The sequence below is a fragment of the Ranitomeya variabilis genome, chromosome 6 (assembly GCF_051348905.1).
Source record: "Ranitomeya variabilis isolate aRanVar5 chromosome 6, aRanVar5.hap1, whole genome shotgun sequence".
Classification (NCBI taxonomy): domain Eukaryota; kingdom Metazoa; phylum Chordata; class Amphibia; order Anura; family Dendrobatidae; genus Ranitomeya; species Ranitomeya variabilis.
In genome coordinates, this window is record NC_135237.1 from 370,626,070 (window position 1) to 370,640,133 (window position 14,064).

The 14,064-nt window shown below is 43.6% G+C and overlaps 1 protein-coding gene across 2 annotated transcripts in view; it reads right to left on the reverse strand.

Annotated features, from left to right (window-relative positions):
* Positions 1–14,064, reverse strand: part of CTDP1 (CTD phosphatase subunit 1) — a 149,120-nt gene that overhangs the window by 111,919 nt on the left and 23,137 nt on the right. For both annotated transcript variants that reach the window (XM_077270046.1, XM_077270047.1), the window contains exon 2: positions 5,890–5,973. In XM_077270046.1, the coding sequence (XP_077126161.1) occupies positions 5,890–5,973 (84 nt within the window). The remainder of the gene's footprint in view (positions 1–5,889; positions 5,974–14,064) is intronic.

The following is a 14,064-nucleotide window of genomic DNA, read 5'->3' on the forward strand; positions in this document are numbered from 1 at the left end:
TATATAGGCTACTTTCACACATCAGCTTTTTGCCGTCAGGCACAATCTGGCGAATTATGAAAAAAACGGATCAGGCAAAAGTTGGAGCCGGATCCGTTTTTTCTCAGACTTGTATTAGCGCCGGATGGCCTCACGTTTCATCCATTTTTAAGCCAGATCCGTTCTGTCCAAAATTTGTATTCCGGCGGCCGGAGAAAACTGACATAGGAACGTTTTGGGTTTTTTTTGTCAGTCGAAAAAAGTGACAGATCCGGCGAAAAACGGATTCCGTTTTTTTAAACAAATCATGCATTTTCCAGTCTCTCTCTGATTCGAAAATAGCCAGCAGATCCACAAACTCTGATCCGGTGAAAAAAAGGATCCGTCGCATCAGTTTTTCCCTACTTCAGACGGTTCAGTTTTTTTTCAAAATTCACCGGATTGAGCCTGACACCAAAAAACTGATGTGTGAAACCAGCCTTACCCACTTCCTATAACAATTCCCAGTGCATGATGGGATACTCAAACAAGTCATCTGCTGGCTGAAACTGCTGTCACCCCTCTTTCCTCCCTGAAATGAAGCATCATTGGGAGGGCTGGACATCCTAACACTCCCCTTGCTTCATTCGCTACCATGAAATGAAGAGTCATCAGGTGGGGAGGAGGTTGACTGGAGATCCCTCCCCTCGTGTTCGCCAACATGAAAAAGAGTCATCAGTGAGGCTCGTTTCAGGAGCTGGCTGGCCCCTGCGGCGTCTCCCCCTGTGCGATGAGTCCAGTTTGCTGTCTGCTTAGATGAACAGTAATATGCTGGCAGCAGTGCCACTATACCGGGTGTACAGGAGGACTAGCGCCGCTCCTGCACAGTAGCAGCTATCGGTGTATATAGAGGTGATCCAATAGCTGCTACTGCGCATTCGCTGACTACGACATTTTGCTAGAGAAGAAAAAAAAAAAAAAACGTCCTCCTACAAGATGGCGCCGCCCGAGCCTGCACAGTAGCAGTTATTGGCGATCGCCTCTATATGCACCAATAACTGCTACTGTGCAGGCTCGGGCGGCGCCATCTTGGAGGACTTTTTTTCTTCTCCTCTAGCAAAATGGCATCGTTACCGCAAGCGCAGTAGCAGCTATTGGATCACCTCAATATCCACCGATAGCTGCTACTGCTAATGCGTGGCGGGCACCATTTTAAAATGGATTTTTTTGTTTTTTAACTCAAAACTGCAAATAAAGATTAAACAACAACCACAAGATGGATTTCATCAACCAATATACCATTTTAATCAGCATAACGGCGCCGACCTGACACTGTACATAGGTAAGCTGTGCACAATCCTACTGACAGGTTCCCTTCTACTATATAATTGTCTAAGGGTCACTTCCGTCTGTCTGTCTCGGATATTCATTGGTCGCGGCCTCAGTCTGTCATGGAAATCCAAGTCGCTGATTGGTTGTGGCAATAGTCGTGGGCGTTTTGCCACGACCAATCAGCGACGGCCGTAGTCTGGCAGCAAAATGACCGCTGCTTTACTACCCTGCAGTCAGCGCTGAGCGCTCACACAGGGTTAATGCCAGCATTAACAGACCGCGGTGTTACGCACTCCGTTAACGCAGCTATTAACCCTGTGTGACAAACTTTTTACTATTGATGCTGTGTATGCAGCATCAATAGTAAAAAGATCTAATGTTACAAATAATAATAATTTAAAAAAAAAAGGTTATTCTCACCCTCCGACGTCGCACGCTGTCCTCGGCAGTGCAAGCAGCGGGTTCCGATGCCAAGGATACTATGCGAGAAGGAACTGCCATGACGTCACGGTCATGTGACCGCGACGTCATCACACGTCCTGCGCTCATACCAACCCTCGGACCGGAAGCTGCCGCGTGCACCGCACACAGGCGCCAGGACTTCAAGGGGCCTACGGATGGTGAGTATATGTTTATTTTTTATTTTAAGTCTTTTTTAACCACACATATAGTGGCCACATAGCTATATACTACGTGGGCTGTGTTACATACTGCTTGTGCTCTATTGCTAAATTTTCCAGATTTCCATTTTTTTCACACAAACAAGTCATATCGAATAACTTTAACCACTATCATGAAGTACAATATGTCACGAAAAAAAATAATCTTCGTGTCAGTGGGATCTGTTGAAGCGTTCCAGAGTTACTACCACATAAAGTGACACTGGTAAGAATTGTAAAAATTGGCCTGGTCATTAGCATGCATAACCACCTTGCGCAGTAATTCTAGCCTGAGATGTGACAAAAAAAAAAAAAAAAACGCAAAATTGTACAAGTCCAAAATTCAGGCTCTCAAAACTTTATCTAAATTAGTTATTTTTAATAGATTTCTAAAGATTCAAAAATTATAATTTTTAATTCAGTAAAGTAGCACTTTAAAAAAAAAAAAAAAAAAAAACCACCAAAGAGAATACATATCCTAAAATGCCAGGTTTAAAAAAAAAAAGATCATAATCATATTTTGATCACTTGAAATTGTATAACCCATCTGAGTCACAGATCATAGTCACCAATGCAAGTCTATAGGTCTGTGGAAGAAAAAAAAAAAAAAAAAAGTCAGCACTTGAACACCATACGTGTTTAGTGTGATTTTCAGGTCTGTTTGATGGGAGAAGCTTGAGAGAACTTTGGATGGAAAAAACACTGATGAAACAGATGGAAAAAACTGACACTGACCAAATATTGATGAAAATCGGTCAAGAAAAAAAAAAAATCACTGGCTTGTGAATGAGGCCTTAGACTATGTGCACATGTTGTGGATTTTGATGCGGATCCACAGCATTTTTGGAGGCGCGGAACTGCATAAAATCTGCAGTGTAGTGCACAACCAATTTTAGTCAAATTGGTGTGCACATGTTACAGAAAAATCCACGCGGATTCGCAGCATTTTATTTTGCGCAGCATGTCAATTCTTTTTGTGGATCTGCAGCGTTTCTGCACCCATTGACTTCCATTGAATCAGTCAAATCTGCAGCAAAATCGCCTTTGTAAAAAGATTTGCGGTTTTGCTGCTGAGTAGTGTGCGAAAAACGCTGCAGATCGGGAGGAGAAAGAGTGTGTGGGGGAGACCATGTATGTGGGCACCAGCCGCCGGGGAACTGCGCTTACTGTAGCGCTTCTTCCCCGGTGGCCATCCGTGTCACAGGGAGGACATCAAAGTGTGTTCTCCGTGTGCAGGACGTTTTGCCGTGCTGACAGCAAAAAACGTACATGTCAGCATGTTTAGCTCACAGACACGGTCCGTGGAAACCACACTGACATGTGCACAGACCCATTCATTTGAATAGGTCTACATGTGTATGTGTCTCCGGTACATGTGAAAAAACTGTCACCACACGAACCGGAGACACGGACATGTGAAAGGGGCGTTAGAGAGGTGGTCATGCTTGCTGATGAGCAATTAAGGGTATCTGATTAGGACCACCTGGCTGATACTTACCCCTTTAATTCCTGTGGAAGAAGTAAAGATGTACTTAATTTTTCACACACTGCTTCTGCATTTTGGCTTAGTTTTTGCTAAGTAAGTGATACACGGTAATTTATCATGTATAGCTCATCTCAGGTATTTTTCTTATTTTAAGATCTTCTAAGAACCAGATATTTACACTTGGTATCTTTATGTTTGAAGCATATGATGTGAGAAAAGGTTGAAAAGTTCCAGGGAGCCGAATACTTTCGCAAGGCACTATATTATCTATTGATAAGCAAAACCAAAGAATTGTACTATGACTATGTAATATATTTCATGCAGTAACTGGTCTTATATTTTTTTTTATTGAAGGATATTGTATATGGGCATCGCGGTCCGGCGCCCCCCATCTTCATACGATGACATTCTCTTCTTGTCTTCCTGCCGCGGCTCTGGCACAGGCGTACTTTGTCTGCCCTGAGGGCAGAGCAAAGTACTGCAGTGCGCAGGCGCCGGGAAAGGTCAGAGAGGCCCGATGCCTGCGCACTCCAATACTTTGCTCTGCCCTCAACAGGGCAGACAAAGTACACCTGCGCCGGAGCCGCAGCGTGAAGACAAGAAGAGGACGTCATCGGAAGAAGATAGGAGGCCCCGGACCGGACTGCAGCAGGACCGCCCCTGGGTGAGTATAATATAACCTGTTTTTCTTACCTTTCAGGTTACATCGGGGGCTTATCGTCAGCATTACAGAATGCTGTAGATAAGCCCCTGATGCCAGTGGTCTTATCTCATACGATTTTTGGGGTGACAGATTCCCTTTAAAGACTTTGTTTAGCTTTGATTTTAGCATAGCAGTTGGACTATGCAGCAGCTGCAATTGACTGGCACTCTCAGGAGTAAGGGTATGTGCACACATTGCGGATTCTTCCGCGTGGATTTCGCCTGCATTTTTACACCTGCGGATTCCAATTATGGCATACTGATAGGGAATTTATATTGTGAGCCCCATCAGGGACTGCGATGATAATGTGGGCAAACTGTAAAGCGCTGCGGAATATGTTAGCGCTATACAAAAAAAATAAATAAAGATTATTATTATTATTATGGAACAGGTGTAAAACGCTGCAGAATCCGCACAAAGAATTGACATGCTGCGGAAAATAAACCGCGGAATTTTCCGCAGCATGCGCACTGCGGATTTGGTTTTCCATAGGTTTACATGGTACTGTACACCGCATGGATCCGCAACGTGTGCACATACCTTTAAAACAGTCAGGACAAAAGTAAACATTTTGTGCCAATTGTGTTGGCAGATCTGCGGCACCATGGGGTGTTTTTTGCAGTTTTGCCAATAAAAACATTTTATTAAAAATTCATGCTTGTGTTGTCGCATATTAAGAGTCATAGCGCCTAGGCCCGCCACGATGCACAGAGATACCATGAGGGCACGTTCACATGTTCAGTATTTTACATCGGTATTTGTAAGCCAAAACAAGGAGTGGGTGATAAATACAGAAGTGGTGCATATGTTTCTATTATACTTTTCCTCTGACTGTTCCTCTCCTCGTTTTGGCTTACAAATACTGATGTAACCGTGACCTTAGAAGAGAACTTTAGAGGCTAATTAAACAATAACCAGTGATCGGATTCCTTCACTGCAAATATCAATTTAATCAGCATAACGGCGCCATTATGGCTATGCCTTTACTTTACAGTGCTAAATCCTGTTGACAAGTCCTTCAAGCAAGTGAAGCTGATGATTTTCTGTGACTGTGCATGAGATTTCTGAATTGTCATTGATTTTGCCGATACTGTAAGAAAGCTGCATTTTTACAGACCAAATACGGCACAAAAATGCAATTATTGCGCATGCGATCATACCCTTAAACACAACATAATAAATGAGTTTAGTGGCTATACTAGGGACAGTGTCTTACTGCAGCTCACCTGGGTAGTACTACATTTTATATGCATTCCTTTTAAACCTTATGTTCTAAATGTAGGAATGCATTTTTCCAAATGGAGACTGATCTTATTTGATTTTGCAGTTATTACAGACTTCAGATCATACATCTGGGTATTCACACTCCTAGGGTTGCTAAAAACCACACGTCCAATTTAGTCCACAGGTCATTACGATTGCAATGATATTAAATACGCTTTTCATTTTATGGTGAATTCTATTTTTCTGGGGTGTAATGTGGGAATTTTGCCCAAATTGTACTGTTTTGAGCACTCGGAAACTTGAAGCAACTCTGCTATGTCGGGCAAATACCTGGTGACGCGAGCGATATTCAACATGGAAACCACATAAGTTGTGGGGATCTGACCTTATCCTCCTTGGCTGATCTGACAGCTCAGGACCGCATTTGCTCCAGCTAGATTGCTGGCAGGGTAAATACAGCGATGTTAGTCGCAAGTCGTAAAGAATACTGTTTTTGCACAGTGTCCTTAAGTCAATGTTTTACTTACTGTGTCAAGTCTTGGCCACATTCAGCACACAAGCCCTTCATAACCACTGGATGGTTACAACTGGATAACCTTACCAAAACACCCCTGTAAGAAAATCACACAAAAGAGAAAGACATTAAACATGTGTAACATGTAGAGATCTATAGGCTAATCTTTCTGCGGAAGGGTCATTCCATATCAAGTGATCCAAATATGAATATTTTTTTTACCTGACGTCTTTAGATTTTTTTTATTTTTTGTTTTTATGAAGTACAACTTTAGTTAATTACAAATTAAAAGTTTAGAATTTTTTTCTTCATCAGTTAATTTTTTACAGATTTTTAAAGTTTTGAAAAAGTGCGGATTTTGGCCTGGTATGGCTTTACATTTTTTATCATATCTCGGGGTAGAATTAAGATAAAGAGGTGGGAGATGCATCATTTTTCTCAGAACGGTACCGGCTTTCATTTGATTTGTCACAAGACTATGTTTCTTTATATTTTGTTTTGGAGAAATCAAATTAAACATTTTGATGCGCAATTCTGAAAAAAACTTATATTTTAAAATTGTGAAAACATGCATGTGTGTTACTTGTGTCCTTGTTTATATTTGTACAGGGATTCAACTTGGGATCTATCACATTTGTATTTTTTTTTTTAAGCCTTGAATCATCTGATTTTATGTTTTACCTTTTTCTTTTCAAATTACAACTTATTGCATTCAACATTTATATGTAACAATAAAGAAACACAAAAAAACAAATACCAAAGTGCCAGAATAAATACATCTTAATCATCATAACACAACTTGCTCAGCATTTTCAACCTGAATTCATTGAACAAGCCAAAAGAAAAAATGTGATCATATCCTCAAGTGTGATTTTCTAAATACAGTCTGATCCTAATTATATGTTAAAAACAAGATTAAAAGAACCAATATTTTTACCACCTATTTATACATGGAACAATTTTTTTTCTACTATATCATTAAACATGTAATTTATGAAGTGTTTAAGAATAGTCCAGTAGTTAAATCCTCGTACTATAAAATATGAACTAATCAAACAATTAAAGGGCCACTGTCACCCCCTCCAGCCGTTATAAACTAAAAGAGCCATCTTGTGCAGCAGTAATGCTGCATTCTAACAAGGTGGCTCTTTTAGTTATTGGTGCATGTATTCCCAAAATAATGCGTTTTATAAATTCTCCAAAATACCTTTCTTTCACCAGGGAGGCAGGTCCTCACCCCCCTGCTTGAAACGCCACACTGCAGTCACTCAAATCTTCAGGAGCGCCCCCTCCGCTCTGTTTTTGCATGAAATCCGGCGCCTGCGCTGTGTATTAATGTCTGGTGCAGGCGCAGTGAGCTCTGGCCGTCTGACCTCACATGCAGTCTTGCAGACTGCGCCTGTGCGGCCACCCACCTTGGTAATCCCAGCCCCGCAGTGTGTTATGCATTATGCAGAGTGCGGGGCTGGGATTCACAAGCAGGGCGGCCGCACAGGCGCAGTCTGCAAGCCTGGCTGTGACGTCAGACAGCCAGAGCTCTCTGCGCCTGCACCAAACAGCGATACACAGCGCAGGCGCCGGATTTCATACGAACACATCGCGGAGGGGGCGGCGCCCAGCGCCCCTGAAGATTTGAGTGACTGCAGTGTAGCGTTTCAAGCTGGGGGGTGAGGACCTGCCTCCCTGGTGAAAGAAAGGTATTTTGGAGAATTTATAAAACGCATTATTTTGGGAATACATGCACCAAAAACTAAAAGAGCCACCTTGTTAGAATGCAGCATTACTGCTGCACAAGGTGGCTCTTTTAGTTTATAACGGCTGGAGGGGGTGACAGTGGCCCTTTAATAGTAGGTTTTTACACTGGCCTTCTATCACCAATGTGTCCCTTCTAGAGGATGAAATGTCATCTTGTCCATAAGCGCTAACTAGCAATGGCCGTTTCCTTTTGTGTCAGAGTATGTATGGCTGTCATGGTGCTCGGCTCCACCTGAGTTATATCTGTTTTTTGTTCACTTTTACAATGTCTGATTTTCTTGGATACACAAAGGACGGCGCTGGACCAGAAGGTGCAGAAGAGTCACTTCTTCATTTTCACAATCTTTGGAGAGTCCAGTAGCCGCCACAAGCGCCAATCATATTCACAGGTCATATAGCCAGTTGTGTCATCCATTGCCGATCTTGTGCCGCCTTCTACCACTTCATGGACGTCACTGTCTTTATTTCCACTACCTGGGATGACAGTCCGGTATTGCTGAGTCCCTGTGATGGGTTCTGCTTCCTGTAACCGATATAACAAACTCTCCTCCTCTTCGTAGTCCTGGTTTGTACAATACATGAACTGAATGTTAAGAATATTTTTCTCCCTCCATTTGAGGAGTTGCCTGGGTGATAAGATTTGGTGTGAATACGGCCTCTGGAGGCCCGAGCTGCCGGCCTGTCATCTGCTCTGCAGTCACCGTCTACCCCTGTTCAATCTCAGGTTGGGCCCTAACAAAGCTTTCTCTTCTGTCCTCTCCTGCTTCTAACTCTAAATAAAATAAATAAAATAATACAGGAATAGCTAACAATCTTGGATTATTTGGTAAATACAGACCCCACACTTCTACACCACAGGCTGAACAGACCTGAAATCAAGATTTTTGAACTGACACTGTAATAGTTTTATTTTTTAAAATATGATCCCATCACGATCCCAGCTTGTATTTTGGTGCAGAAGTGGATAGGAGCATAGCAGGCACATGTGCAGTTTTTGAAATATTTAAATTAAACGTTTTTTTCGGAAATGGGTTTTAAAGTTTTGCGCTTGCGTTCGCATAGGTAAATTATTATCAAAGATACTCTTGTGACATATCTGGTGAAAGCATGTACAGTTCTGAGTAGAATTGTGTTTATTTTGTTTCTCTATCTCTTTTCTAGCCTGAGTTATGAGGAGAAATGTAAAAGGCAAGCAACACCAAAATTCACACTTTTTCCGAACTTTGAAAATCAATAAAAAATAAAAAAAAATTATCTAGAATTTTTTTTCCTTCACATTTTGCATTCTCTGACACACTATTACCAAATAACAAAATCGCAAAAGAATTAAAACTATAGAGGTAAAAATCATTGGTTCACTTGACATGGAATGACCCGGAAGTAACCCCCCAAAATACAAACTAACATACTGTAACACTAAAAGTAATTTAATATGATAATTTTTATACTATGTAATCAGAAAATTAACAAATTAAGGCGGTTCTTCAGCCCCTTGAAGTTTCATCAAAAGCTTAGAATTGTATACAAAAAAACAACAACTGATTAATACGCACCTTTCTAATCCCTAATGATTCATTTGCAGAGGTATGACTGGTGCCGCTGTGACTTTAATGTGTCTGCTGCAGCAGCCAGGCATCCATGTAATAAAATCATGGCTAAGGGTACGGTCACACAGTGCAACTTTCCAACGATCACGACCAGCGATACGACCTGGCCGTGATCGTTGGAAAGTCGTTGTGTGGTCGCTGGGGAGCTGTCACACAGACGGCTGTCCAGCGACCAACGATGCCGAGGTCCCAGGTAACCAGGGTAAACATCGGGTTACTAAGCGCAGGGCCGCGCTTAGTAACCCGATGTTTACCCTGGTTAACAGCGTAAAAGTAAAAAAAACAAACCGTACATACTCACATTCCGGTGTCCTTCAGGTCCCTTGCCGTCTGCTTCCCGCTCTGACTGAGTGCCGCCGTAAAGTGAAAGCAGATCACAGCGGTGTCGTCACCGCTGTGCTCTGCTCCGGCCGGCAGTCAGTCAGAGCGGGAAGCAGACGGCAAGGGACCTGAAGGACACCGGAATGTGAGTATGTACGGTTTTTTTTTTGTTTACTTTTACGCTGGTAACCACGGTAAACATCGGGTTACTAAGCGCGGCCCTGCGCTTAGTAACCCGATGTTTACCCTGGTTACAAGCGAACGCATCGTTGGATCGCTGTCACACACAACGATCCAGCGATGACAGCGGGAGATCCAGCGACGAAAGAAAGTTCCAAACGATCTGCTACGACGTACGATTCTCAGCAGGGTCCCTGATCGCTGCTGCGTGTCAGACACAGCGATATCGTATGGATATCGCTGGAACGTCACGGATCGTACCATCGTAGCGACCAAAGTGCCACTGTGTGACAGTACCCTAAGGCCAGCAGAGACCGGAAGGGGAAGACTGGAGAAGAAGTGGGAACAAATTACGGTATTATGTGATAGATTTTCCAATGTCTGAAAATCGCTCATTCATCTCATTAAGGTGATTCAGAAAAAAAAGGGACAGTTGCTGCTTTCTGCAGCAAATCTGCAATCACATATCGTACCTGCAGTCATGCACCCGACTCCTCACAGAGTGAAGTGCGTGTGATATGATGATTCACAAGTCTGCAGTCACAAAGTGACAGAGTACTTTGCAGTAAAAATAAATAAATAAAAAGTGTAGTGCCGTATATACTCGAGCATAAGCCGACCCGAGTATAAGCCGGGACCCCTAATTTTGCCACAAAAAACTGGGAAAACTTAACGACTCGAGTATAAGCCTAGGTGGGGGAACACAGCAGCTACTGGTAAATTTAAAAAATAAAGCTAGATACCAATAAAAGTAAACTTAATTGAGACATCAGTAGGTTATCGTATATACTCGAGTATAAGCCGAGATTTTCAGCCCAAATTTTTGGGCTGAAAGTGCCCCTCTCGGCTTATACTCGAGTCACGGTCTGTGGCAGGGTCGGCGGGTGAGGGGGAGAGGGCGCTGAGGCATACTTACCTAGTCCCGGCGATCCTGACGCTCCCCCTGACCGTCACACTGTCTCCTGGTGTCGCAGCTCTTCCCCTGTACAGCGGTCACGTGGGACCGCTCATTAAACTTATGAATATGTACTCCACTCCCATAGGGGTGGAGCCCCATATTTATTTCTCTAATCAGCGGTGCCGGTGACCGCTGATAGAGGAAGAGGCTGCGGCACCCGGAGACCAGCTGTCCGGGGGAAGGAGCGGGACGCCGGGAGCAGGTAAGTATCGTATATTTACCTGTCCTCGTTCCACACGCCGGGCGCCGCTCTGTCTTCCCGGCATCTCTCCGCTCTGACTGTTCAGGTCAGAGGGCGCGATGACGCATATAGTGTGCGCGCCGCCCTCTGCCTGATCAGTCAGTGCTGAGAGACGCCGGGACCGGACGCTGGGGAGCTGCAAGCAAGAAAGGTGAGTGTGTGTTGTTTTTTTTTTATTGCAGCAGCAGCACCACCATCGTTATATACGGCACAGATTTATGTGGAGCATCTATGGGGCCAAACTGAACGCTGCAGAGCATTCCATATGGGGCAGCTTTATAATGAGCATCTATGGGGCCAAACTGAACGGTGCAGAGCATATAGGGCACAGCTTTATAAGGAGCATCTATGGGGCCATAATGAACGGTGCAGAGCATATATGGCACAGCTTTATAAGGAGCATCTATGGGGCCATAATGAACGGTGCAGAGCATATATGGCACAGCTTTATAAGGAGCATCTATGGGGCCATAATGAACGGTGCAGAGCATATATGGCACAGCTTTATAAGGAGCATCTATGGGGCCATAATGAACGGTGCAGAGCATATATGGCACAGCTTTATAAGGAGCATCTATGGGGCCATAATGAACGGTGCAGAGCATATATGGCACAGCTTTATATGGAGCATCTATAGGGCCATAATGAACGGTGCAGAGCATATAGGGCACAGCTTTATGTGGAGCATCTATAGGGCCATAATGAACGGTGCAGAGCATATAGGGCACAGCTTTATGTGGAGCATCTATGGGCCATAATGAACGGTGCAGAGCATATAGGGCACAGCTTTATGTGGAGCATCTATGGGCCATAATGAACGGTGCAGAGCATATATGGCACAGCTTTACATGGAGCATCTATAGGGCCATAATGAACGGTGCAGAGCATTCTATATGGCACAGCTATATATGGATAATATATGGGGCAATAATCAATGGTATGGAGCATTATATATGGCACAGCTTTATATGGAGCATCTATTTTTATTTTTGAAATCTGCATTTTCCACCCTACGCTTATACTCGAGTCAATAAGTTTTCCCAGTTTTTTGTGGCAAAATTGGGGGGGGGGGGGGTCGGCTTATACTCGAGTATATACGGTAAGTGTTTTTGAATAGCCATATTGAATCAGGAGCCCCATATAATGCTCCATACAGTCCATGATGGCCCCATAAGATGATCCATACAAAATACGCCCCATATAATGCTGCACAAAGATTGATTATGGCCCAATAAGATGCTCCATAGAAACATTTGCCCCATACAATGCTGCATAAAAGGTTGATTATGGCCCCATAAGATGCTCCATAGAATATTATGCCCCATATGCTGCGATTAAAAAAAAAAAAAAAAAAAAGACATACTCGCCTCTCGTTCATCAGATGACTCGAGTATTAGCCGAGAGGGGCACTTTCAGCCTAAAAAAAAATGGGCTTAAAATCTCGGCTTATACTCGAGTATAAACGGTAATTAGTTTATACTCTAGCAGCGGCAGGCAATACATTTTCACAAGGGGCCTCATGAGATGCCATGACTTTGTGGAAGCCGAACTAATAGGCTGAAATTAATTCTGCTCACAATTAACATTGACATTTTAAAATTATGTTATATTAACCCCTTTACCCCCAAGGGTGGTTTGCACGTTAATGACTGGGCCAATTTTTACAATTCTGACCACAGTCTCTTTATGAGGTTATAACTCTGGAACGCTTCAACAGATCCCGGTGATTCTGACAGTTTTCTCGTGACATATTGTATTTCATGATAGTGGTAACATTTCTTTGATATTACTTGTGTTTATTTGTGAAAAAAATGGAAACTTGGTGAAAATTTTGAAAATTTAGCTATTTTCCAACTTCGAATTTTCATGCCCTGTAGGGTATGTGCACACGTTGTGGTTTTTGCTGCGGATTCGCAGCAGTTTTCCATGCGGTGTACAGTACAATGTTAACCTATGGAAAACAAAAACCGCTGTGCATATGCTGCGGAAAAAAACGTGCGGAAACGCAGCGGTTTATTTTCCGCAGCATGTCAATTCTTTGTGCGGAATCCGCAGCGCTTTTTCACCTGCTCCAATAGGAAACTGCAGGTGAAAAACCGCAGCGGAACCAGCAATAAAAACCGCAGCGGTTTTGCACTGCGGATTTATCAAAACCGCTGCGGAAAATTCCGCAATGGAATTCGCAGCGTGTGCACATGGCCTTACCCCTTTCTGACATTAGACGTACTATCCCGTCGAGGTGGTATGGGCCCGTATGACCAGCGACAGGATAGTACGTCTAACGGGATCAGCCGCGCTCACGGGGAGAGCGTGGCCGATCGCGGCCGGGTGTCAGCTTACTATCGCAGCCGACATCCGGCACTATGTGCCAGGAGCGGTCACAGACCTTTCCTGGCACATTAACCCCCGGCACACTGCAATCAAAAATGATTGCAGCGTTCTGGCGGCATAGGGAAGCACTGCGCAGGGAGGGGGCTCCCTGCGTGCTTCCCTGAGGCCCTCGGAGCAACGCGATGTGATTGCGTTGCTCGGAGGGTCTCCTACTTCCTCCTCCCTGCAGACCCGTATCCAAAATGGCCTTCAGGGTCCTACAGGGAGGTGGCTTTCAAGCGCCTGCTCAGAGCAGGAGCCGGGAAGCCTCCCTGCAGTGCCTGTGTGATCGCTGATCTGACACAGTGCATTGCAAAGTGTCAGATCAGCGATCTGTCACTTTACTGTGATGTTCTCCCCTGGGGAAATGTAAAAAAAAAAATATATATATTTACATGTGTAAAAAAAAAAAAAATCCTAAATAAAGAAAAAAAAAAAAAATTATTGTTCCAATAAATACATTTCTTTATCTAAATAAAAACGATAAAGTACACATATTTAGTATTGCCGCGTCCGTAACGACCCGACCTATAAAACTGTCCCACTAGTTAACCCCTTCAGTGAACACCGTAAAAAAAAAGGCAAAAAACGACGCTTTATTATCATACTGCCAAATAAAAATCAGACCACCACGTGGTCCGTGACAGCTTCTGGTACATAGTGCCAATGTCAGCTGTCATAATCAGCTGACACCCGGACGCCATCGGCCGCGATCCTCCGGTGAGCTCGGTTGATCGCATATGACTCCCCGTCGAT